Below are 23,631 nucleotides of genomic sequence, written 5' to 3' on the forward strand. Positions count from 1 at the left end.
AGTTGGGAATTGAAATTTTGCTAATTGTCTAATTGAGATGTGGGATTATGATTTATGAAATATAATTACCGAACGGAACTGGCAATGTTTTTGGGTTAGAAAAGATATATATATATATATATATTGGAATTGACATTGGAATTGACAATGTCTTTGCTAATTGAGATTTAGATTAGGAAATATATATAGGTTTTTAAAGTAATTGTCAGTTGGGCTCAATTTCATCTTGTCACAAATTGGTCCAATCTTTATACATTTAGCCTAAATTTTTGTAAACTATATATACATATAATTTTTTTTTTAAATATGGGGCCCCCAAAAATTGGGGGCCCTGTGCGGTTGCACATGTTAGACATGCTTAGATACGGCCCTGCACTGAGGCAGCAAGAGAAAAGACTTAGGCAACTTTGTAAGTATATATTTTATAATATATTAATATATAAAATTATATATATATATATATATATATATATATATATATATATTTATGGCTAGCGAGCTACTCTAGGAGCCAAGAGTCTAAAACATTTGTGATCAAGATAGAGTAGAGCTTTGACCGAGCGGCTCGACTCATTCGCAATCCTAAGTCCCTCTTGCTATTTTCTGCCAGTATCACTTGTTTGGCAATGACATTAACATAGTGATTAAAACAAATAAGAACAACAGTAATGACTTTTAATTTGTCTTAAAAACGAATGTGCTAATTTTTTTTGATTGTCATAAAGATGGTAGAATTGAAAATAAAACAATTTAAGCGGTAGAATTTTGTGAAGTAATTTGGATTTTTCCTTAGAAAATGATGTTAAGAGATAAATAAATATTTATATTGAAAATGTTCTTACTTCAAAATATTTTGGTATCTTCCAATATTTCAAGGTTGTTGTTGCTTTGTTAATTTTGTTTATGTATCCGAGTATAAAAAAAATATTGCAAATAAGATATAACATAACATATTACTACTAAAAAAACATAACATATGACTAAAGTAACCAAACACAATTATTTTAGTTGATTTTATTTTGCTAAATAAACTGAATTTATAATGAAATTCTGTTGTATATATCATTGAGATATTGTGAAGGAACAAATATAACAACATTCAAACATACATTATGAACTTGTCATGCAAAAGACTCATTTGGAAATAATATCAATAGTATGAAACAAAAAAAAAATGCCTCTGGTGATAGAATCATTAATTTTGATGTGATAGAAATATTAATATTTTTTATACATGTTTAAAACTTTTAACTTTTTAAAATTATTTGTGTAAATTTTGCAACATTCTTCTCTAAATACTCACGCAAGATACACTCTTTAAATTGTAAAATTAATTTTTAAATTATTATAGAGGAGAGTCTTCCCTACTATTTGTAAAATTAAAAAGAAAAAAAAAACAAACGTGACCATACATGCAATTTATAATGGGCATGATACGGAGTTGTATGCTTCCATTGAAAAATAATAAAGGAAAAAGCATTAAAAAGAAATAATGAGCAAACTGACGTCAGTGCAAGGGACTGACCGCATTTGCAAATTGCGTTTTCGGTCGCCAGAGGCACGCCGGCGCCAGAGAGAAAACAGATCTGGGAGATGATACGAGGAACACATTTGTCACCTGCGTATTTTGGTATCCATTAAACGCAAATACGAATTGCATCTACAGTATTTTATACTTTAGACGCAATTTCGACTTGCGTTCCGATCTTGTATTTTAAAAAATAAATAAAATTTGAAACGCACTTGGGACCTGCGTTTCTGACACTAAACGCAGGTCTCAAGTGAGTTTTTCCCTGATTAGTTCAGCTTTTTTATCATTCCCTAAATCGTCAACTCATTCTCATGCATGCCCATTTCAGTCTTTCACCCTGCATTGTGGCTCGTGTTTTCTCTATATATAATTGAGATTTTATAGTTGGGATTTTATTTTTTGTCATAGATTTGTAAGTGTCAGTCTACTATTAGTTCTTTTTATTTTTTTTCTAAATATTCCTCTTTTATCTGAGTATTATTGTGATAGGATCATTTTTGGTTCTATGTCAATAAAATTGTTTATATGTGATATTCCATTTTTGGTCCTAAGTGTTAAGCTTTTTTTTTTTTTTTTTTTTTTTTAAATCCTAGATTTATATGTGAAATTCTATTTTTAGTCATTTTTTTAAACATCCCGATTAGTTCTAGCATTATTGTGGAATGACCGTTTTTGGTCTTCTATAAACAAATATGTTTAAATGACATTAAAAATGACGTTATTAACCATTTAAAATCTTCATTTTTTCTACTTGGAAACCAAAATCAACACTACATCTTCTACCCCATCGGTAAACACCTTCCCATCGCCCAAGCATGCAGTTCTTTTTTTTTTTTTTTTTTTTTGTTTGATTTTTAATGAGGTTTTCTCCTCGCCCTGTGACCCTAGTCGGCAAAGGACTACAAGAAGGTAAATCAGCCTAGGTTACCCATAGTTGACCGGCTCAAATCCAAGAGTTTGAGGATCGAACCTCCAATCTCTCGGCTGTAGATAAAACACTCTTACCACTTGGGCTGTCCTTACGGACGCCCAAGCACAGAGTTCTGATTTGGGGGGTGGGGGGTTAAAATTGAAAAGCAACCAATGCCCCAAGCGAAACAGTGTTTCCTTGATATGTAGGTCCAGCAATGCCCCAAACCCAAGCTCCCCAATGCCATCCTTCTGTTGTGTTGCTTCTTCCTCCAAAGTAAGCTCGTAGTTTGGGGCCTCCCAGATTGGATCATGTTGCAAACGAGCCAAGAACGCCAAGGGCAACATTACAAAATCATCATCAACATTCAATCCCAACTATGCAAATTAATAATGGACATATGCACACACCACACTCAAAATCTAACAAACCACAACAACACACAACAACCCCTCACAAATATTAGTGTTATTAATTAATTAGGATAATTAGCTTAGAATTATTTTTGATTTAGTTTGTTAAGATTATTTTACTATTTATATTTATCTTTGTAAAATCTCAAATAACACATAGCTAAATGGTCCTATACTACTAGTAGTATAGTATGTGTGTCACATATTTTGTCTTCCTTATTGTAAATAAATTATTTCCATATACATTTTGATTATTGAGCCCTAAAGACCTAGTGGCACTTCACATATGCTAACACCATCATCAGTTCCAAAACTCATCAAGATGGCAACGAAACGGCATGCTGTAATCATATCACTGCACCAAGAAGCTAGGGTGGAGAAATGGGATAATCCAGCCAAAAGGATTATGAATACAAACTTGTAATCATAGGAGCGAGGTCATTTTATTGGGTTTTTGAGTTGGTTGTTGTCCGTTACAACTTACATCTAGGCGCAATAGGTGCATCCAACACGCACCTACAATATGTTTTTCTCAATTTCTTCTCAATAAATGAGGCCCACAAAAAAATTAATTTTGCATGAGAAAAAGACGCCAAAAAAACCATTGTTCCCATTTGTTAAAAAAACTATGCCACTAGAATTTTCTTTGCAAAAACCCTCTAAAAACCACAAATGACGTTGCTTTAAGGTCACGAGTTTGAATCCCAACCCTCTTGATTTGAGCCGATCAGCTATGGACAATCGAAGTTGGCTTACCTCTTTATGGTTCTTTGCTGACTAGAGTCACAATTTGGGATTTACCCAAATGCACACCTTCAGATAGTTTTCTGACATTACCAAATATTTTTAAATTTTTAAGAACTTTCAATGCTTTACATCTTGGAATGCCTACCTCCCCCACCCCTGTATTGCTTCACTATGCACAGTCCTTCTGATATGCTGAACAGTAATTCTAGGAATTGAAATTATCTGCTGATATCATTAATCATTTCTCCTTAAACTACAGTTTGATCCTAAATCATAAAAATGGCTAAGTATGACCAGTATATAAATTCTCTCCATTTCCATCAGTTTCTGTATATTGCAGAGTTGTTGTATATTCAATTCAACAAATTGGAAAAAGATCTGGTGAAAATTGGACAGACTTTATGATATTTTCAAAGTTACTGCAGAAATGCAGACAAAAATCTATAAAGTGATCGAACTGTACATGAAAACTCTTCTATGCAAAATTTATCTTCACTAAACTAAGTTGTGTGTAGTCTCTCAAGATCTCAAATTAGAGATGATGTCGACGAAGGTATCCTCCATACAAGGTATTGTGAGTCCACCGGTTGGATGATCAAATCCGAATTCTTCCTCAGCTTGACACAGCAAGTCTTGGAATGAAGGGTCCTTCAAGTATGAAACTGGAATGACAAAGCGCTTCTTTTCAGTTTCCCCAACATAAACTGCAAAATGTCCCTTAGGAACTTCACTTTCTCTGTTTGTTCTTGAAGAAGATCTTCTAAGGCCTTGCTTAGCACGGAGAATGTGCCCCATACCAATTGCCATCTTCAAATGCTTTTTTCTTCTTTGAAAGTAGCAGTGTTAATCAAAGAAGCTATGAACACAATTTGTGAAGGCAGAAACTAGGGTTTGTGTGAAGGAAGAAGTTGAGTGGGGTGAACATCAACTCAAATGGATTTATATATATAGATCCTTTAGGAGATGGATGGAGTGGCTATTAGAAATTTGGATCAGAGGCCAGCCAGCCAGCTAGCTAGAGTGATTAGACAACATTATCACATGGTTCTGTCTTCACCAACATCACTCACCATATGCTTCACTGATGGGGAAAGCTCAACTACCTCTGTCATTCCAAGAAAACCTATCAAATGAGAGATCAATATACAGAGCTGTTAACCTATATAATATCTTAATCAAACACATAAATTTCTATGAAGATTGGAAAGCATAACCATGTGATTTCTTACTTTTTATGTCTCTATATATGGCCACACTCCATATCCCATATATTCCTGATTGAAAACAAAAGGCCCCATACAGCTATGTGGAACATGGTTTTGCCTTGTCTGATGTCCTCAAGAAATTAAAGTTTGCCGTAGCCTCTTAAACACTTTAAATAGGTTGCTTCCATGTGAATTTTGATCATCAAACACTGCAATTCAGTCATTCTTGTTCTCTTCCATTCGATTTCTCTTCCATACCATGATCAGTTCCAAGAAGCTCATCAAGCTGGCTAAAAGATGGCAGAAATTTGCTGCCATCAGAAGAAAGAGGATTTCCTTTCCGGGGCAAAATGATGATGGAGATACCTGTAGTACCTCCACTGCAGTTAACAGGGGTCATTTTGCCATCTACACAGCTGATCAAAAGCGGTTTGTTGTGCCTCTATCTTATCTCGAGAATGAGATTATTAGGCAACTCTTAAACATGTCTAAAGAAGAATTTGGACTTCCAAGCAGTGGGCCTATTACACTACCATGTGATGCAGCCTTCATGGACTACATCATTTCACTTCTTAGCCGAGGCTTATCCAGAGAACTCGAGAATGCATTGCTCATCTCAGTTACTTCGTATCGGTGTTCATCAGCATCACTGCACCCAGCAGGGCTGAGAAATCAAGAATTGATAGTTTTCTAAAATTAATGTCAATCATTTTTGTAGACTAGGAACTCAGCTGTATGGTAGCTCAATACATCAAGTGAAATGTACAGAAATCCAAGACTTGGGATATTTATTTGTATTTGCCAGACAATAAGATTTTGTTGATACTTTTAAGCTTAAACCATCCCTTGAACATGATTTTTATAGCAGATTTATAATAACAATGTCAAATTTAGCCTTTCTTCCTCCCCTATAAATATATACCCGCCAAGCCACCATAACAGCAACAACACCACCACCACCATTGAAATTTACATTATCTCTCTGATGCTCAGACCAGCAGAGATTTATAGCATCATAAAAAAGTATAATATCCTAACTTCTCCCTAAAACCTTCAATTTACTTCCTTTATCTTTTCCCTTTGTATCTCATAATCAGCTTGGGGAAGAACATGTGGATTTATTGGTCATTTGAACCTTCATTTTCTTTTCTTTAATCCCTTGAATTTATTGTGTTTAAATTTTAAAAAATTGTTTCCATCTGAGTCAAAATTGTGATTGCTCCAAAATCTTTTGTTAAATGGCTCAAGCCATGCACTAATGAAGAGCTTTCAAATGCTAATACAATCACAAAAGCATTTGCAACTACAAAATTGTATTGCCTGATGTTAAGAGTCCCACATTGAAAATATAAGAGAGATTGAATGGTAGAGATCAAGATCAGTATAAACCTTATTATGTCTTGGCTGGACTGAATTGCATTCTTTGATGATCAAAATGCATATGCAAGTGATCCATTTAAAGTGTTAAGAAGGCTAAGATAGACTGTAAGCTCTTAATGATATAAAGGAAGGCAAAACCTGTCATTATTGGAATAACGAACTAGAGAAGCCTGTTTCATAAGCAGTAGTGAAAACCATGTTCTTTTGAAAAAATATGATCATTTGTCATAGATATAGCTGGAATGCATAACAACCGCGACAATTATTATTTTCAGGAACATCTTTTGGCCTCATGAAACCATACTGCAACTATTGGGAAAGTAAAATAAAGAAAAGAGTACTATAGTGGTTACATGTAATACATAATTCAAGTACATATATATATTAGACAAAACTGTTCAGATCAATTAATTCTTAGAACTATTGTTCAGATTATATATATACACAGGCCTTAGTGAAGCAGAATGAAGAATCACTACGTGTTGATCATCTAAGTCAGTTATGTGAAAATAAAATTGAGTACAGGATGGGGAGGTAGGCAATATGGTATAAAATTTCTTGAAATTTGAAATCTATGGTTTGATTTACATTTGAATTCTGAACTATACAAAAAATAATCAATATTGTCAGCAAACTAGCAATTCCTGATTTCTCAAGCCTTCCTGGTGCAGTGAAGCGGATGAACACTGATATGATGCAACAGAGACGAGCAATGCATTCTCAAGTTCTCTGGATAAACCTCGGCTAAGAAGTGAAATGATGTAGTCCATGAAGACTGCATCACATGGTAGTGTAATAGGCCCATCACTTGGAAGTCCAAATTCTTCTTCAGACAAATTTAAGAGTTGCCTAATAATCTCGTTCTCAAGATAAGATAGAGGGACTACAAACCGCTTCTGATCAGCTGTGTAGATAGCAAAATGACCCTTGTTAACTGCAGAGGAAGTACTACAGCTGTCTGCATCATCATTTTCTCTCGGGAATGAAATCCTTTTTCTTCGGATAGCAGCAAATTTCTGCCATCTTCTTACAAGCTTGATGAGCTTCTTGGAACTGATCATGGTATTAACTTAGAAAATATAGAGAGATTGAATGGAAGAGAATAAGATGTGTAGAAAGCTTAAATCTTTGGTGGACAATGAATTGCAGTGTTTGATGATGAAAATGAATATGGAAGTGATCTATTTAAAGTGCAGAGGAGGCTAAGACAGGCATTAAGCTCTTGAGGAGATCAAGGAAGGCAAAACCATGTGCTACCTTCAATCAAAAATATATGGGGCCTAGAGTGTGGCCATATATAGAGATATATAAATGAGGAACCACATGGTTATGTTTACCAATTATCACATTGATTCAAACAAATTGATTAAGCTACTTTCTAGGAAAATGCTATTAACTTTCTTGGAATGACAGAAGTGGTTGAGCTTTCCCCATCTATTCAATTTCATTGAAGCATGTGGGGAATGATGTTCAAAGACAGGTCTTTATCTACAAAGTTGTTTGTTTAATTTCTTGATGAGTTTTGGATGACAAAACTGTGTGGTGATGTCTCTTATCTTGCTAGCTGGCTGCCCTATATCCTTATCTCTCACTTGCTAAGCTCTCTTGGAATAGCAGTAGTTAAGACATCCTATCTATTAGAAATTCTTGATGATTTCTGGGTGACAGAACCATGTGATGATGTTGTCTTATCAATTATCATGCTAGCTGGCTGTCCTTCCATCAAATATCTCTTAGCCACTCAATCCACCTCCCAAATGATCTATATAAACACACACAATTGAGTTAGTATTCACCCCACTCAAATATTTCCTTCACAACTACCATAGTTTCTGCATTCTAAAATTGTTTCTGTTCTATAGCATCTTTGATTTACACTGCCTCTGCTTTAAAAGAAACATCCCAGCATGGCGATTAGTATGACTCGCATTCTCCGTGCTAAGCAGGGCCTCAGAAGGTCTTCTTCAAGAACAAACAGAGAAGGTGAGGTCCCTAAGGGGCACTTTGCAGTTTATGTGGGCGAAAGCGAAAAGAAACGCTTTGTTCTTCCAATATCATTCTTGAACAACCCTTCATTCCAAGACATGCTAAATCAGGCCGAGGAGGAGTTCGGATTTGATCATCCAATGGGTGGACTCACAATACCTTGTCCCGAAGATACCTTCCTTGACATCATCTCTAGTTTGAATAGATATTGAGATACAACAAAGAGCTTAGTTTAGTAGAGAAAAATTTTGCAGAGAGAGTATTCTTTACAGTTTTTTTTTTCTTTTACCTGTCTCATGATCAGCTTGGAAACTGTAAATTTCACTGGTTATATGAAGGCCTATTGTGCACTAAATGTCTATATATCAGGAGACTTAGTTACACTAATATTATGTTTTCAAGAGATAATTGATGACTTCATGGAAAGTGTTATTGACTATCATAGAATCTACAATAACTTAGAAAATATCATACAATCTGCTCAATTTTTACCAAATAATTTTCCAACTTATTTGCATGAATATACTATGTATCAGAAAGATCCTTAAGACTAGAACTTCCATTGGCTGCAATGTTTTTTGCTGTTTTGTCCCTATTATGTACAAAAGTACTTGAAGCAAGTGCAAACAAGAGGAGGGACAACGTTAATGTTAACGTTATTGTAATTTACATCTGGTGGATTCCAATGCTAACTATTCTTGAAGTGCTTTTTGCAATGAAATTAATTATCTCTAAAAATGACAACTTCTTTAAGGTCAATTGGACATTTAAGAATGAACAATCAAGTCATTTCATTCTTGGGATAACTAGAGAAGTCCAGTTTCATAAGTAGTAGAGAAAACCATGTCCTTTTGAAATAAACTGGGACTAAGTATTTTTTTTTCTGTCATATTTAATTGTACTAAATATTCAAAGTAGATACATTAGACCAAACCGTAGTTTAAGGATAAAAGATTATTGATTTCAGATCATTTTATCTTTGATTACCGGACATATGGTCACTAGCTCCTCAGTCAATGACCCATTTCCGAAATGAAGAGGAAGAAACACAACCGATAGGATTACTTGTTTGAACAAACGTAGCTGAACGATATGACAGAGAATCATGATTAGTTGGAGGCTGCAAGGAAGACATCTTTAGCTGGTTGAACAAGGCTAAATCCTCGTCAGTCATCACCACTATATGCCCTTCTGGTTTGAAGACGGAATCAACAAATTTCTGTGGTCGAACCAGTTTCAGACATTGACTGCGTAGATAACCAAGTTCTATGCAAGTATAAGAAAATGGTTTTAGACACGGATTAGGTAGCTGATTTGGGTCTCCGCAGTTATAACACACCCTCTGTCCTCCACGTCCTCCTCGACCACACCCTCGGGATCAGCCACCTCGATTATCGCTGCCGCCGTTCCCTTGTGACAGCATTGCTTTCTCCTCAACCATACTGTTCTCTGACATGTCTTCACTGTTAGTGTTACCTAATGCATTCTGGACCCTTGCAAAGACTTGATCCAGCGATTCTAACTCTTTGTCCTCCAACAATTGCGACCTGAGACCATCATATTCATTATCCAACCCCGAAATCCAACTAAACACAAGTAGTTGGTCACGTTGTTTCTTCATTTCAACCACGTCATTTGAGATGGGCATAGCAGCGCACAAAGCATCGCTCACATTCTTGAACTCATAATAATAAACTCTAATGTCTTGTCCCTTTTGAGATGGACAATAGACATCTTGAGACAATTGATACAATCTTCTTAGGTTATATGTCACACTAAACCATTTATGTACTAAATCCTACACTTCTTTCACAGTTGTACAATGCTTCATTAACAAAATTATTTTCCTGTCTATACAATTAATTATTCGAGACAAAATAACTTTATCATCATTTTTCCACTAACTAACCATCTCAGGAGATTTTGTTGGACACATTTCTGTTAAGTGTTATCCTTTCCCATGCCACCCAAATTAATCTTAATTAAAAACTCCCATTCACCAAAATTGGACCCATCAGGTGCAAGCATCACGTCAATTAATTTAGATGGAGTTGACACTACTGTTATAGTACTCCCTCCCTCCATAAGGTCTCAACATAAAGCCAACAAAAGAAAATAAACGAAAACTTCAACAAAAACCTTGAAACGTCACGCCACCCCTAGACCACCGTCAACATAACACACCATAAACCATACCTTTACTGAGACGAGACTAACAAAACCATTTTCTGCTGGAGAAGAAGCCGAAAAATCACTCACACGCCAACACTTGGAGATTCCAATGACGGCGAAATTTCTCCGATGAGGTCATCTCGTTGCTCCAACCAATGCCACTAGGTCACTCTCCCTCAATCTCACTTTGTTACCATGTATAAAGGAAAAACAGTACACTCGAGAAAAGATGTAGAGAACTTGTTGTACATATCAACTATACACAAGCTACCTATTTATACCAGAGTAAGAACAAGGAAATAGACTCTCAGCCACTCAATACTATCTGTCAGCAAACTAGCAATTCCTGATTTCTCGACCGTTCATGGTGCAGTGAAGCTGATGAACACCGGGATGAAGTAACTGAGGTAAGCAATGCATTCTCGAGTTCTCTGGATAACCCTCGGCTAAGAAGTGAAATGATGTAGTTCATGAAGACTGCATCACATGGTAGTGTAATAGGCCCATTGCTTGGAAGTCCAAATTCTTCTTCGGAAAAGTTTAAGAGTTGCCTAATGATCTCATTCTCGAGGTATGATAAAGGATAACAAACCGCTTCTGATCAGCCGTGTAGATAGCAAAATGACCCTTGCTAACTGCATGCAGATGAAGTACTACAGCTATCTGCATCATCATTTAGTCTTGGAAGTGAAATCCTCTTTCTTCGGATGGCAACGAATTTCTGCCATCTTTTCACCAACTTGATGAGCTTCTTGTTACTGATCATGATATTAAACTAGGAATTTGAGAGAAATGTAATTGAATGAAGAGAACAATATCAGTAGAAACCTTAGATATTGGCTGGAAAAAGTTGGAGGTTTGGATGATCAAAATTCATACAGAAGTGATCTATTTAAAGTACTTAAGAGGATATGATAAGCTTTAAGTTCTTGAGTAAATCAAGGAAGGCAAAACCACGTTCCACCCAGTTGTATGGGGCCTTTTAGTTTCAATCAGAAATATATGGGATCTGGAATGTGGCCATCTGTTGAGACACAGAAATGAGGAATCACATGGTTTTGTTTCCCAGTCATCTCATTTATTCAAGCAAATTGAATAAGCTATTTTCTAGGTGAATGCCATGATCTTTCTGCACTCTTTCCTCATCTCTCATTTCATAGGCTTTCTCGGAAAGATAGAAGTAGTTAAGCTATCCCCATCTATTCAATTTCATTGAAGCATGTGGGGAATGATGTTCATAGACTGCTCTTTTTTCTTCTAACTTGTTTGTAGAAATTCTTGATGATTTTGGAAGACAAAACCATGTGGTAATGTCTCTTATCTTGTTAGCTGGCTGACCTCCCATCCAAATTTCTCTTAGCCACTCAATCCACCTCCCAATGGATCTATATATATTTACACATCTGAGTTAGTATCCACCACACTCAAGTAATTGCTTCACACAAACCATAGTTTCTACACTCACAAATTGTTTCTATAGCTTCTTCAATTAGCACTGCCTCAATCTATTTTCCACAAAAACATTTGCAGATGGCAATTGGTATGGGGCACATTCTCCGTGCTAAGCAAGGCCTTAGAAGATCTTCTTCAAGAACAAACAGAGAAAGTGATGTGCCTAAGGGGCATTTTCCAGTTTATGTTGGTGAGACTGAAAAGAAGCGCTTTGTCATTCCGGTTTCATACTTGAAGGACCCTTCATTCCAAGAGTTGTTGTGTCAAGCTGAGGAAGAATTCGGATTTGATCATCCCATGGGTGGACTCACAATACCTTGTTTGGAGGATACCTTTATTGACATCATTTCTAGTTTGAATAGATCTTGAGAGACTACAGACAGCTTAGTTTAGTGAGAAAAAGAAATTTTGCATAGATTTTTCATAGAAAAGTTCTGTTTGTATATTAATATTCAGATTGGGAAATGAAAATTTCAGTGGTTATACAGAGGCTTCTTTTCTGCTCTATCTACCCTGCTGCATATGGATATGGATGCATACTGTAAATGCTATATAATTGAATTTGATGAGTCTCCTTCATTCTGCTATATATTTTGGACTGGCTAGAGAATTGAGTTTTCATAACCAATGTAAGTTATGTCAATCTAAGATAAAAGGCACAGACAGATTGTTGGGCGGAGGCCAGTGGAGGACAAGTCCAGCATCAGGTGGTTAGGAGATTATTGGGCGGAGGCTTAAAGGTCCAAGTTCAACACCTTGCCTCTAAAAAATGTGGCGATATAAGAAAATAAAGTTACGTTTTGGTTACGAGCTACAGCTTTTTGTGTAGTAGCAAGCGCTTGATCTAACAAGTAGTATCAGAGTAAGACAGTCTGATGCGAGTAAGACAGTCTGATGCTGGGAGAATTGTTGGGCAAAGGCCTTTGATCCTAACAGAAATGATGTAGTCCAAGAAGACTGCATCACATGGTAATATAATAGGCCCATCACTTGGAGGTCCAAACTCCTCTTCAGACATTTCAAGGAGTTGCCTAATGATTTTGCAGTCAAGATAAATCAGGGGAACAACAAACCGCTTTTGATCAGTCGTGTACATAACAAAATGGCCTTTCCTATCAGCTTTGCCATTGTGTCTTGGAAGAGAAATCCTCTTCCTTTGGATGCCCCCAAACTTCTGCCACTTCATAGCCATGTTGATGAGTTTCTTGAAACTCATCATGGTGTTAGCTTAAGAAAGTGTTTAAGTGATTAATAATCAAAATGAAGCGGTTTATTTATAATGAGGAGGAGGCTGGAGACAAAAGTGAAGTTAATAAGTTACTTAGTTGTCCTATAAAACTTATAGAAATTATCAATTATGATACACGTAGATAGTATCAGTGTAAGGCCTCATAGATTTCATAGAGTTATCACTGTTGCTTGTCTTTTCTCCAGTTGTGACTATCCTTCTTGTAATCTTGTTCTACCTTCAACAATATGACTCTAACAATACACCCAAAAAATAAAAAACAAAAATAATAACAAATACAAATTCACACGGTTAACTTTCAATACTTGTATAATAATCTAAATTATATTTCAATAATTGACCTCAGCTCCTATTATTTAGATATGATATGGTTCGGACCGAACCTTACACTATTAGGCTATCCTTATTTTCCTAAATCTCTCTCACTTTAAAAAATGGATCCACTTCCACATCACCCAATTTGCAATTCATTTACTATTCACACTACACCTCCTGCAAATCCAATCAACTCTCAAAAGTGGGTCCCAATTTCACATCACTTTAAAAAATTAATATCTTTTTCTCAATAAATATTATTTTCTTTTCAACATTATTAATTTATATCAATATATAAATTACATTTAAATATTAAAAATAATAAAAATGAAAATCCAAAAACATAATTTTTTATATAAATTACTTTTAAATATTACAAAATAGCAATATTGAAAATCTAAAAGCGAAATTTTTAAAAAACAATTTAAAATTTTATTTGTACTATGTATATAACCGAATGCAAATTATAATACGATTTGAATTGTAAAAATAAACTTCATAAATTCGAAGTAATTGGAATCATTAAAATTAACCCACGTACAAATTCGAAGACATTGAAATAACTCAAATTATACAAATTTAAAATCCGAAGATAATGAAATTATTAAAAGTTAAGAAATTACAACTAACCGATTCCATTGAAAGAAAATAGATTTATTCATTTATTTCGTCTCCACCAAACCGATTCCATATCTCCTCGATGAAGTCTTCTTGTAGTCGATGGTTTGTTGGCCTATTGCGAATCCTTGCATGATTTCGAATATAATCCTCTTTTCGAATGAAGTGGCTAGGACTATTTTCAGGTAGAGATACATAACAATTCACACTTTCATTCATATAATTAAAATCAATACTATAAGAATCTCTTTCATCCCACTACTAAAAAAAGGAGATACTACGTCAACGTCGATTTTTCACTAACCGACGTAATAAGTCAATAAAATAAAATAAAAGTAATTATATCATTTACGACGTCGGTTTTTTGGAAAACCGACGTTGTATGTTGGAATTTTTTTAAAAAAATAATTTTAAATGACATACGACGTCAATTCTTCGACGAACAGACGTCGTATGTTCTAATTTTTTTTTTTAAAAAAATAGAATGACATATGAAGAACCGACATCGTATGTTCTATTTTAAAAAAATAGAAAAAATTAAATGACATACGACTTCGGTTCCATATGTTTTTTTTTAATTAGAATGATATACGAATAGGAAAAAAAATTTTAAAAATAAATTATTGTTAAATACGACGTCGTATGTTCTATTTAAAAAAAAAATTAAAATGACATACGACGTCGGTTCATCGAACAACCGGCGTCGTATTTTTTTTTTCTTTAAATCAGAATTATATATGAATAGGAAAAAAATTTAAAAAAATAATTTATTGCTAAATACGACGTCGTATGTTTTCTAAACTTTTTATATTACATTTTTTTAATATTACTTAATATATTATAAATACAACACTTAGTATTGTTCTCTTTATTCGAATGACATACGAATAGGCAAACATCCGCAGCGGCAACAACGAAGTCTTAGGCGGAGGACGAAGTCTCGTTATTGTTCTCTTCATTCGCAGCAAGAAACAACAGGCGGACGACGACGGCGGCAGGGAGCAACATCCGGTGGCGGAGGATGACTGCAAGAAGCAATAGGCGGAGGAAGCAGGCGGTGAAGTATTTCGAGAAACGGAGGTGGCGGAAATAAAGTCAGTGACATTCAGAGACTCTCCCATCCGCTACTATTATACAACGGTGGCGAAAAGCCTTTTACAAAAGTAGCGGATGTGCAGTTTTGTTGAGATTGTGGCTCAATTTGCATGGACCATTTCTCCTATTTTGATGGCATTTGTACACGTTCTCCGTCTTCATTGCTCCTTCTTGCATTGCTGCGCTTTTCTCTCAATTTTCATTGTATAAATAGTATTCCTTTTCTTTGTATTCAATGCACCACATCAATTCATTTCAATTCATCCTCTATATATCATTTCTCACGTTGATAATTATATATATATATATATATATATTTTTTCCTTGTTTACTCTTTTTAGAGTTTAATATATATATATTTTATATTTCTCAATTTAGTTATTTCCTTATTTGTCATTTCTATATTGTCCTGATTATTTAACTTTTATAATTCTCAATTTTTGATTTTTCGCTTCCGCATTATTCCGCTATATTCCTAACAAGTTTTGTATTAGTGAGACAAATTAAGCTTCACTATATATAATGATGAAATATTTAATTTGTAGTCTCTAATTCACCTATCATTTTAGTGTGTTGTCTTTGTCCATTTTGTCAAAAGACAACACCGCAAAGACAATGGTTTAAATAAAAAACAACGATTTTATGTAACCGTTGTCATTGGTTTGTTGTCTTTAAGTGCAATTGAATACACAACATTACAAAGACAATGGTTTTTTAAAACCGTTGTCTTTGTGCATTTTTTTTTATTAAAAGACAACAGTTTTATTTAACCGTTGTCGTTTGTGTGTTGTCTTTAAGCACACTTCAAAGACAACGATTTATTAAAACTGTTGTCTTTGCGCGTTTATTTTTTTTAAAAAAAGACAGATTTTATTTAACCGTTGTTGTTTGTGCATGTGTTGTCTTGGAATAAAATGAATAAAGGTTGTTACCAACAAAAATTAAACCCAAGACCCTCCTTAAACTACATACACCTTTGTCTACCAAACCACTACATCAATTGATTATTTAAGCGCTGCTTAATGTATTTATTCCTACATTTGTGGGTAAGCTATTAGAAACCTTGTACAAAATATAAAAGGAAGACGCGCTAAGGAGAATCAAACCCAAAACCTCTCGCACATAGCACCAATGAAGTAGATCACCAAGCCACTTCATCACTACTTCTTTACTAAAAGGCTGCACATAATATTTAAACACAAATTTCTGGATGGGCAGATTTACAAACTGGCCACCGGCAATCCGGTAATGACTCTAAAAGCTGGGTCTCCAATCTTACTTCTTCTAATATAGTTGTGTAGTGCAAAACATGAACAAATTATCCTATTTTGATCTATTAATGAATATCTTTGTATTTTTCATAATATCTTCCATTGAGGTTTAAAAATACCAAAAACCCTTTCATTACAATTTCTTAACGACAATTTCATTGCAACATCAATTTCAACACACACCTCTATTTCATTATTAACCAAAAACCCTTTCATTGCAACATCAACTTCAACACACACCTCTATTTCATTCTTAACCAAAAACCCTTTCATTGCAACATCAATTTCAACACACACCTCTATTATGAAAGTTTATACTTCAATTTTCTACAAACACTTGCTTCGGTTAATACAACCCTTTCTTAAGCTTGAACACATAGTCTGGATTCTTAATTAATTTGGATGTTACCAAAGGCCTTGTGGTCAAGCGGCACCCAGTGTGCACTCCCATGTGGAAGGGAGTGGGTTCGAGCCTCAGTGGAGGCATTTATTGACTGTAGCTGTATTTCCTTTATTATATTGTATTGGTTTTATTATTTAGTTAGATCCTTAGTCAATAATGTACCTAGTCAATAGTGTATTAGCTAGGGAATAGGAGAGGCATACTCATACAGGACTCTCTCTCTCTCTGTGTAATTGTTGAAACAGAATACCAAACGTTCATCTGGTATCAGTAGTGTTAGGTCGTATCCTTTTTCCGTTCGCAAAACAAACCTATGGCGCAACCATCTAACACCGACCGTGCGGTAGTTCAAGCCTCACCGCCGGCGGTTTCGCCGGCCAACCCTGTTGTCACCACCGCCCATCACCATATCTCCATCAAATTAAACTCCCGTAACTATTTATACTGGAGAACTCAAATCATCCCGTTCCTCAAAGGCCAAAACTTGCTAGGGTATTTGGACGGCAGCACGCCGTGTCCGCTTGCGACCATCGGCTCTCCGTCGCCGGCTGGATCGTCCATCTCCACGCCGCCAACTCCAAACCCTGCATATCAAACCTGGGTTCAACAGGATGCGTCCATCCTTTCCCTAATAATTTCATCGTTAACCGATGAAGTTATGTTTTTGGCCGTCGGCCGTGAAACAGCGTAGGAAGTATGGACCTCCATTACGACTGCGCTCGCCTCCTCCACCAGGTCACGCTGTCTCAGCCTCCTCGGCCAATTCCAGACGTTGAGACAGGGGAACTCCTCACCGACCGAGTATTTAGGTAAGGCGCAGATGATCGTGGAGGCGCTATCCCTTGCTGGTCGACCGCTATCGGGTGAAGAGCAGATCCTGTATGCTCTGCGTGGATTACGCCCGGAGTTCCGAGCGATGGCGTCATCCCTCACTGTCCCTGGAACGCCGGTGACGCTGCCTCAACTCGCCGATCACCTTCAAGCCCAGGAGTTCATTCACTCCGATGATCTCATGCCTGCAGAATCGACGGTGGCTGCTGGATCGCAGGCCTTTTACGCTGGGCGAGGTCGCGGTGGCCGGGGTGGACGACAGCAGTCGAACAGCCGAGGTCGACATGGTCGCGGCCGCGGCGGCTCCGGTCACGGACGCGGCAGAAACGGCATACCGCGATGCCAAATTTGCAGATCGCACGGTCACACTGCCGTGACCTGTTTCCGGCGGTACTCCGAGCAGTAGGACTCCCAGGCGCACGTTGCATACTCCGGCGAGGCAACTGAACCGGCGGCAGTGGACGCTTGGTATCTTGACACCGGGGCAACCACGCACGCGACTCCGGATGATCACATGTTAGATCATTCGACTGCCTATTCCGGGGGTGATGTCCTGAAGGTCGGCAACGGAGCAGGTTTGGACGTTACTCGTGTGGCCACTCGGTTATCCAATCCCACTCTCAAAAACTTAATCTGTCTAATGTGTTATGTGTCCCTAAATTGTCTTTACCTCTTATGTCTGTGTATAAATTTACTAATGACAACGACGTTTTCTTTGAATTTCACAAGAATTTGTTTGTTGTGAAGGATTGCAAAACACAGGCAATTCTGCTTAAGGGGTCCACTGCGGGAGGGCTATACAAACTTCTGGTTCCTCGTAGTCACTCTGCATTCCTGTCTGCTAGAGCGTCTTCGGCTGTATGGCACCGGAGGTTAGGCCACCCGCATAGTCAGGCTCTCAGTCGTGTCCTTCGGCACTGTCCAGTCCTTCCAAATAAATCCAGTTTGTCTCCTGTTTGCAGTTCGTGTCAAAAGGGCAAGTCAGCGCGGTTTGCTTTAGATAGGGTTACAAAAAGTAGCAATAATGTTTTAGATCTAGTTTATACGGACATATGGGGTCCGTCACCAATTGTTTCAAATTCTGGATGTCGTTATTTCGTAATATTTGTAGATGACTGTACTCGTTTTTGCTGGTTTTATCCCTTACGGCTAAAATAAGATATTTATAAAATATTTGATGTTTTTCGGGTGATGGTAGAACGACAATTCTCACGTTCTATCAAAGCCATTCAGTCAGATTTAGGCGGCGAGTATCGCCGACTCCATAGAGTCTTTGAGTCCCTAGGCATTATTCACCGTCAGTCCTGCGCCTATACTCATGAACAAAACGGCCGGGTAGAGCGTCGGAATAGACATGTTGTCGAAACCGGTCTCGCCCTATTAGCTGAAAGTTCAACTCCTTTTGAGTATTGGGACTACGCCTTTGAGACCGCCACCTACCTTATAAACTGTCTACCGTCATCTGCTTTAAATTTTGAAACACCATACTACCGCGTACATCAAAGTCATCCACCATATACCTTTTTAAGGGTATTTGGTTGTCGCTGTTTTCCCTATCTCCGGCCTTATAACCGTCATAAAGTCGAATACAGGTCAACACCCTGTGTTTGCTTAGGTTACCCAGTTTCGTTTAGGGGATACCGATGCCTGGACCTAAACACGGGTACTGTCTTTATTTGCCGGCATGTACGCTTTGACGAAACAGTTTTCCCTTTCTCTTTGCAATCTTTACAGGGAAATCCAATGGCGTCCCATAATGAGTTGCCATATGGGGTGGGCCCGGTTCTGGTTCCACCTCAACCGGTTCCTTTACATATGGCACCACCGGTTATACAGGAATCTCGCCCACTTCCTATTCAGCAACCCTCCGCAGGTGAACCACCCACCGAAACCACCTCTTCAGAATCACAACCCAACACAGGTTCGGTTCAACAACGTGGTCACGCTATGCGGACACGTCGCAAGACAAAGGGCACGGGAGAGCAATTTTTCGCTCTCAATGCCACCACTAATCCATCATGTTATTCCCAAGCGGTTGGTCACTCACAATGGCGAGATGCCATGGACCAAGAATTCAATGCACTATTACATAATCACACTTGGAATCTTGTGCCACCAACGCCTTGCATGAATATCATTGGCTGCAAATGGGTTTACCGTACCAAACGCAAAGCTGATGGTTCAATGGAACGTTATAAAGCTCGGTTAGTAGCAAAAGGCTTCAACCAAGTAGCCGGTGAAGACTTTTTCGACACTTTCAGCCCGGTGGTCAAACCAACAACTGTCAGGTTGCTTTTTTCTCTGGCTGTTTCAAACTCCTGGTCTCTACGTCAACTCGATGTACACAACGCATTTCTAAATGGGAATATTGCTGAAACAGTGTATATGAAGCAACCGCCAGGATATGAAGATCCGCTGCATCCAGAACATGTGTGTCATCTGCAACGTTCCCTCTATGGTTTGAAACAAGCACCACGGGCGTGGTTCAAAAGGCTTCATGATTTTCTACTATCTACTGGGTTTTCCCCCTCCAAGATAGACGTTTCCTTATTTTACTACTCGTCTAAACTCTCACGGGTTTATCTACTTGTTTGTGTTGACGACATCATTATGTTGGGCAATGATTCTGCCTTAATCGACACCCTGTTACAATGGCTCTCCTCTGTTTTCAAGATCCGGGATCTAGGGACTCCGAGTTTTTTCTTAGGTATAGAAACTATTGCTCATGACAAGGGGTTTTTGCTATCTCAGAAGCGGTATATGGCAGATATTCTAACCCGTGCAGGCATGTCTGATTGTAAACCACTAGCCACACCGGCCTCTGTTACTCAACCAGCATCACCAGAACAGGACCTCTTTCAGAACTCGACTCAGTATCGTCGGATTGTTGGGGCTCTACAATATCTCACTATAACAAGGCCCGATCTATCTTATGCGGTCAATAGGTTATGTCAATTTATGCACTCACCTACCGTTACTCATTGGGCCATGTTAAAGAGGGTACTACGGTATGTCAAGGGCACACAGGAGCTTGGCCTACGTATTGTGTCATCACCGACTACAGAGATCCATGCCTACTCGGACTCCGACTGGGCTGGTTGACCTATAGATCGCAAATCTACCAGTGGTTATGCCGTCTTCATCGGGAAGAATCTCGTGTCATGGGTCTCTAGAAAGCAACGCACCGTGGCTCGTTCTTCTACAGAGGCAGAGTACAAGGGTCTAGCAGACGTTTCTGCTGAGGTTACATGGTTGGTTTCCCTGCTGCGTGAGTTGGGCCTCCACTCCGACACTTCGGCGACATTATGGTGCGACAATCTTGGTGCTACATACTTGGCAGCCAACCCGGTTTTTCATGCTCGTACAAAGCATGTGGAAATTGACTACCACTTTGTCCGTGACAAAGTAGCATCCGGTGATTTACTTGTTAATTTTGTGTCGACACGCGATCAGATTGCAGATATCTTCACCAAGCCTCTTCCAGCACAGCGGTTTCAGGCTCTACACGACAAGCTCGACGTTGGGTCCGTGCAACCTTGCGCTTGAGGGGGAGTATTAACCATATTAGTATTTCCTTTATTATCTTTATTATATTGTATTGGTTTTATTATTCAGTTAGATCCTTAGTCAATAATGTACCTAGTCAATAGTGTATTAGCTAGGGAATAGGAGAGGCATACTCATATAGGACTCTCTCTCTCTGTAATTGTTGAAACATAATACCAAACGTTCATCACTCAAAAAAAAAAAAAATAATTTGGATGTTCAAAAAACCCTTAGACTAAGCGGCTAAAATTAATTTGGATGTTCAAAAAACCCTTAGACGAAGCGGCTAAGCCACATAGACGTCTTCACTGCATTCCTGATATCAAAAGCGCAGCTTTATACAAATTGTTAGCATTATCAAAATCTGGAAACATATTTTCACTAACAAGTAACCATATATTCAGCACATACATTCAATTTAATTTACACAAAAGTTCAAATAATATTCGTGATACACATTTTGATTGAATACGGTACATTTTTTTGTTCTATCCAGTCTCGATCTGTTTTCATTCCAACAATACATAATACATACATCATGCAGTCTGGTCAGTGTGTACGTAAATTATTCAACAGGCCGGATACTTGATAAATAATTTCTTTCTTCAATTCGCTCCATCATGCAGTCTGCATGCATGGTCAGTGTGAACGTTCATTGTCACCTACTCTTTTATCAAATAAAAAGTTGTCAATTGTTTGGTCAACAACATTTTTGATAATAAATTAATATTCATTGTACTGATTATTTGAATATATATATTTCAAATTTAAGGGATGAAAACGAAAACCATGATAGTGAAATAAATAATCAATCATTAATTTTTGTAAATTTCAAAAATAATCATTTAACCTAGCAAATTTACATCAAGTGTAAATAAATAATAAAAGTACACAATAAGTTACCAATTTTTTTTTTATTTTTTTGCAAACAGTTACCAATTAATTAATTAACTAATAAAACTAAAACATATACCTCAAATTTAGAGAGTAATGAAGTTTTAAAAAAAATTGACAAAAGAAATAAGCTACTTAATAAAGAAAACTGGTGAATTTGATTATTTATTTATTTTTATTTAATGAATTTGGACACATACACACACACCGACACACAGAGAGAGAGGGCCAAAAGTGTAAGTTATGAATATTACTCCTCGTATAATATATACTAGTATTTGTACGCGCGATGCGCGAAAGTTCATGTCCAATATTAAAATATTAATAAATATAAATAATTAAAAATTTTAATTCTAATTATATATACAAATATAGTATAGGTATTTTACACACACACATATATGATTTACCATACATAAAAATTTAATTAAAATATAATCAACAATTAAATTAATTATATAATAATTTTACTAAAATGATAATTAAGGAATAGGAAAATGATATGATAGATATAGGTGTATGATAATAATGATGGAGTTAAAAACTAACGGTGTTATAACGGTGTAAGGGTAGTTTTGTATAACAACAATGTAGTAGGGACAATTTTGTCTAATAGCATTGAAGTGTACAACATTTAAAGTAAAATGTACAAATTTATTAGCAAATAGAAAGAGGGACATAAATCAAGGATATAACCTTGATTGAGACTTATTAAGTTTTTAGATATATATATATATATATATATATATATATATATATATTTTATATATATATATATACATACACTAAAAAGGGAGGCGGGGCCAAGCCCCTACCCTAAGGGGTAGCTCCACCACTAATACTGTTGGATGGTATAATGGGTTTGTGCCACATACATGGACCGGTCCAAGAAAGTAATTGGACCAAGGTAGTCCAAGAAAGATACACAGTATAGAGCAACTTATGAGTTTAATAAAGATTGGACTTAGTATTCATAATGTAATAAGGATGGGGTAGTAGGATTAGGGTTTTTTTGTGCTTATTAAAGCTTATTATTCTTAATGTAACAATGACCCTCAGTATGAGACAATTTAGGATTTCTATTTCTTATAGGACTCCTATCCCAAAATATGTATAAATAAAAAACCACATACATGGGAGAGGAAAAAACAATTTCCACTACTCACAAGCAATTCTCTGCAATACCATACTTATATTCTTTCCATATACTTCATCTATATTATTCCCATATACACGTTATTTTAATGGTTTATTGGCCAGTCGTTGACTATCCCAGACCGTCCTGCCCATGGCCCGCAGGCTAGGCGGGCTCCCGCCACACCACCACTCCTTTTTTTCTTAACTCTTAAGTTGCTAGTTTGTTACTTTGTTAGGTTTTACCTGTTGTACATTCTAAAAATAATTAAAATAACTTGTTACATACATAACTAACATAAGACATAATTCATCAAACATTAGACAATACATAATAATAACAATAATTATAAAGTCCATAGTCTAAAATTTTAAAACATTAAACTTAAAAAGTTATATATATATATATATATATATATATATATATATATATATATATATATATATATATATATATATATATATATATATATATATAT

General features: G+C 36.6%; 6 protein-coding genes across 6 annotated transcripts; 2 read left to right on the forward strand and 4 right to left on the reverse strand.

Annotated features, from left to right (window-relative positions):
• Window positions 1-3,980: 3,980 nt before the first annotated feature.
• On the reverse strand, window positions 3,981-4,501 carry LOC116030281 (auxin-responsive protein SAUR21-like). Its single transcript, XM_031272485.1, has one exon. The coding sequence runs from the start codon at window positions 4,406-4,408 to the stop codon at window positions 4,121-4,123; it is 288 nt and encodes a 95-aa protein (XP_031128345.1). The 5' UTR covers window positions 4,409-4,501; the 3' UTR covers window positions 3,981-4,120.
• Window positions 4,502-5,029: 528 nt separating this feature from the next.
• LOC116030784 (auxin-responsive protein SAUR68-like) lies at window positions 5,030-5,645 on the forward strand. Its single transcript, XM_031273119.1, has one exon. The coding sequence runs from the start codon at window positions 5,066-5,068 to the stop codon at window positions 5,498-5,500; it is 435 nt and encodes a 144-aa protein (XP_031128979.1). The 5' UTR covers window positions 5,030-5,065; the 3' UTR covers window positions 5,501-5,645.
• Window positions 5,646-6,641: 996 nt separating this feature from the next.
• LOC116030529 (auxin-responsive protein SAUR68-like) lies at window positions 6,642-7,370 on the reverse strand. Its single transcript, XM_031272806.1, has one exon. It carries the CDS (start codon window positions 7,245-7,247, stop codon window positions 6,813-6,815), a length of 435 nt encoding a protein of 144 aa, XP_031128666.1. The 5' UTR covers window positions 7,248-7,370; the 3' UTR covers window positions 6,642-6,812.
• A 3,302-nt stretch (window positions 7,371-10,672) lies between these two features.
• LOC116029857 (auxin-responsive protein SAUR67-like) lies at window positions 10,673-11,019 on the reverse strand. The gene is made up of 2 exons (XM_031271901.1): window positions 10,937-11,019; window positions 10,673-10,895 (listed from the first exon to the last, which is right to left on the reverse strand). Exons 1-2 carry the CDS (start codon window positions 11,017-11,019, stop codon window positions 10,673-10,675), a joined length of 306 nt encoding a protein of 101 aa, XP_031127761.1.
• Window positions 11,020-11,755: 736 nt separating this feature from the next.
• On the forward strand, window positions 11,756-12,370 carry LOC116030181 (auxin-responsive protein SAUR21-like). Its single transcript, XM_031272344.1, has one exon. It carries the CDS (start codon window positions 11,875-11,877, stop codon window positions 12,163-12,165), a length of 291 nt encoding a protein of 96 aa, XP_031128204.1. The 5' UTR covers window positions 11,756-11,874; the 3' UTR covers window positions 12,166-12,370.
• Window positions 12,371-12,640: 270 nt separating this feature from the next.
• On the reverse strand, window positions 12,641-12,988 carry LOC116029858 (auxin-responsive protein SAUR68-like). Its single transcript, XM_031271902.1, has one exon. The coding sequence runs from the start codon at window positions 12,986-12,988 to the stop codon at window positions 12,641-12,643; it is 348 nt and encodes a 115-aa protein (XP_031127762.1).
• Window positions 12,989-23,631: the final 10,643 nt, after the last annotated feature.

The sequence above is a fragment of the Ipomoea triloba genome, chromosome 9, assembly GCF_003576645.1.
Source record: "Ipomoea triloba cultivar NCNSP0323 chromosome 9, ASM357664v1".
In the NCBI taxonomy this organism is placed as follows: Eukaryota; Viridiplantae; Streptophyta; class Magnoliopsida; order Solanales; family Convolvulaceae; genus Ipomoea; species Ipomoea triloba.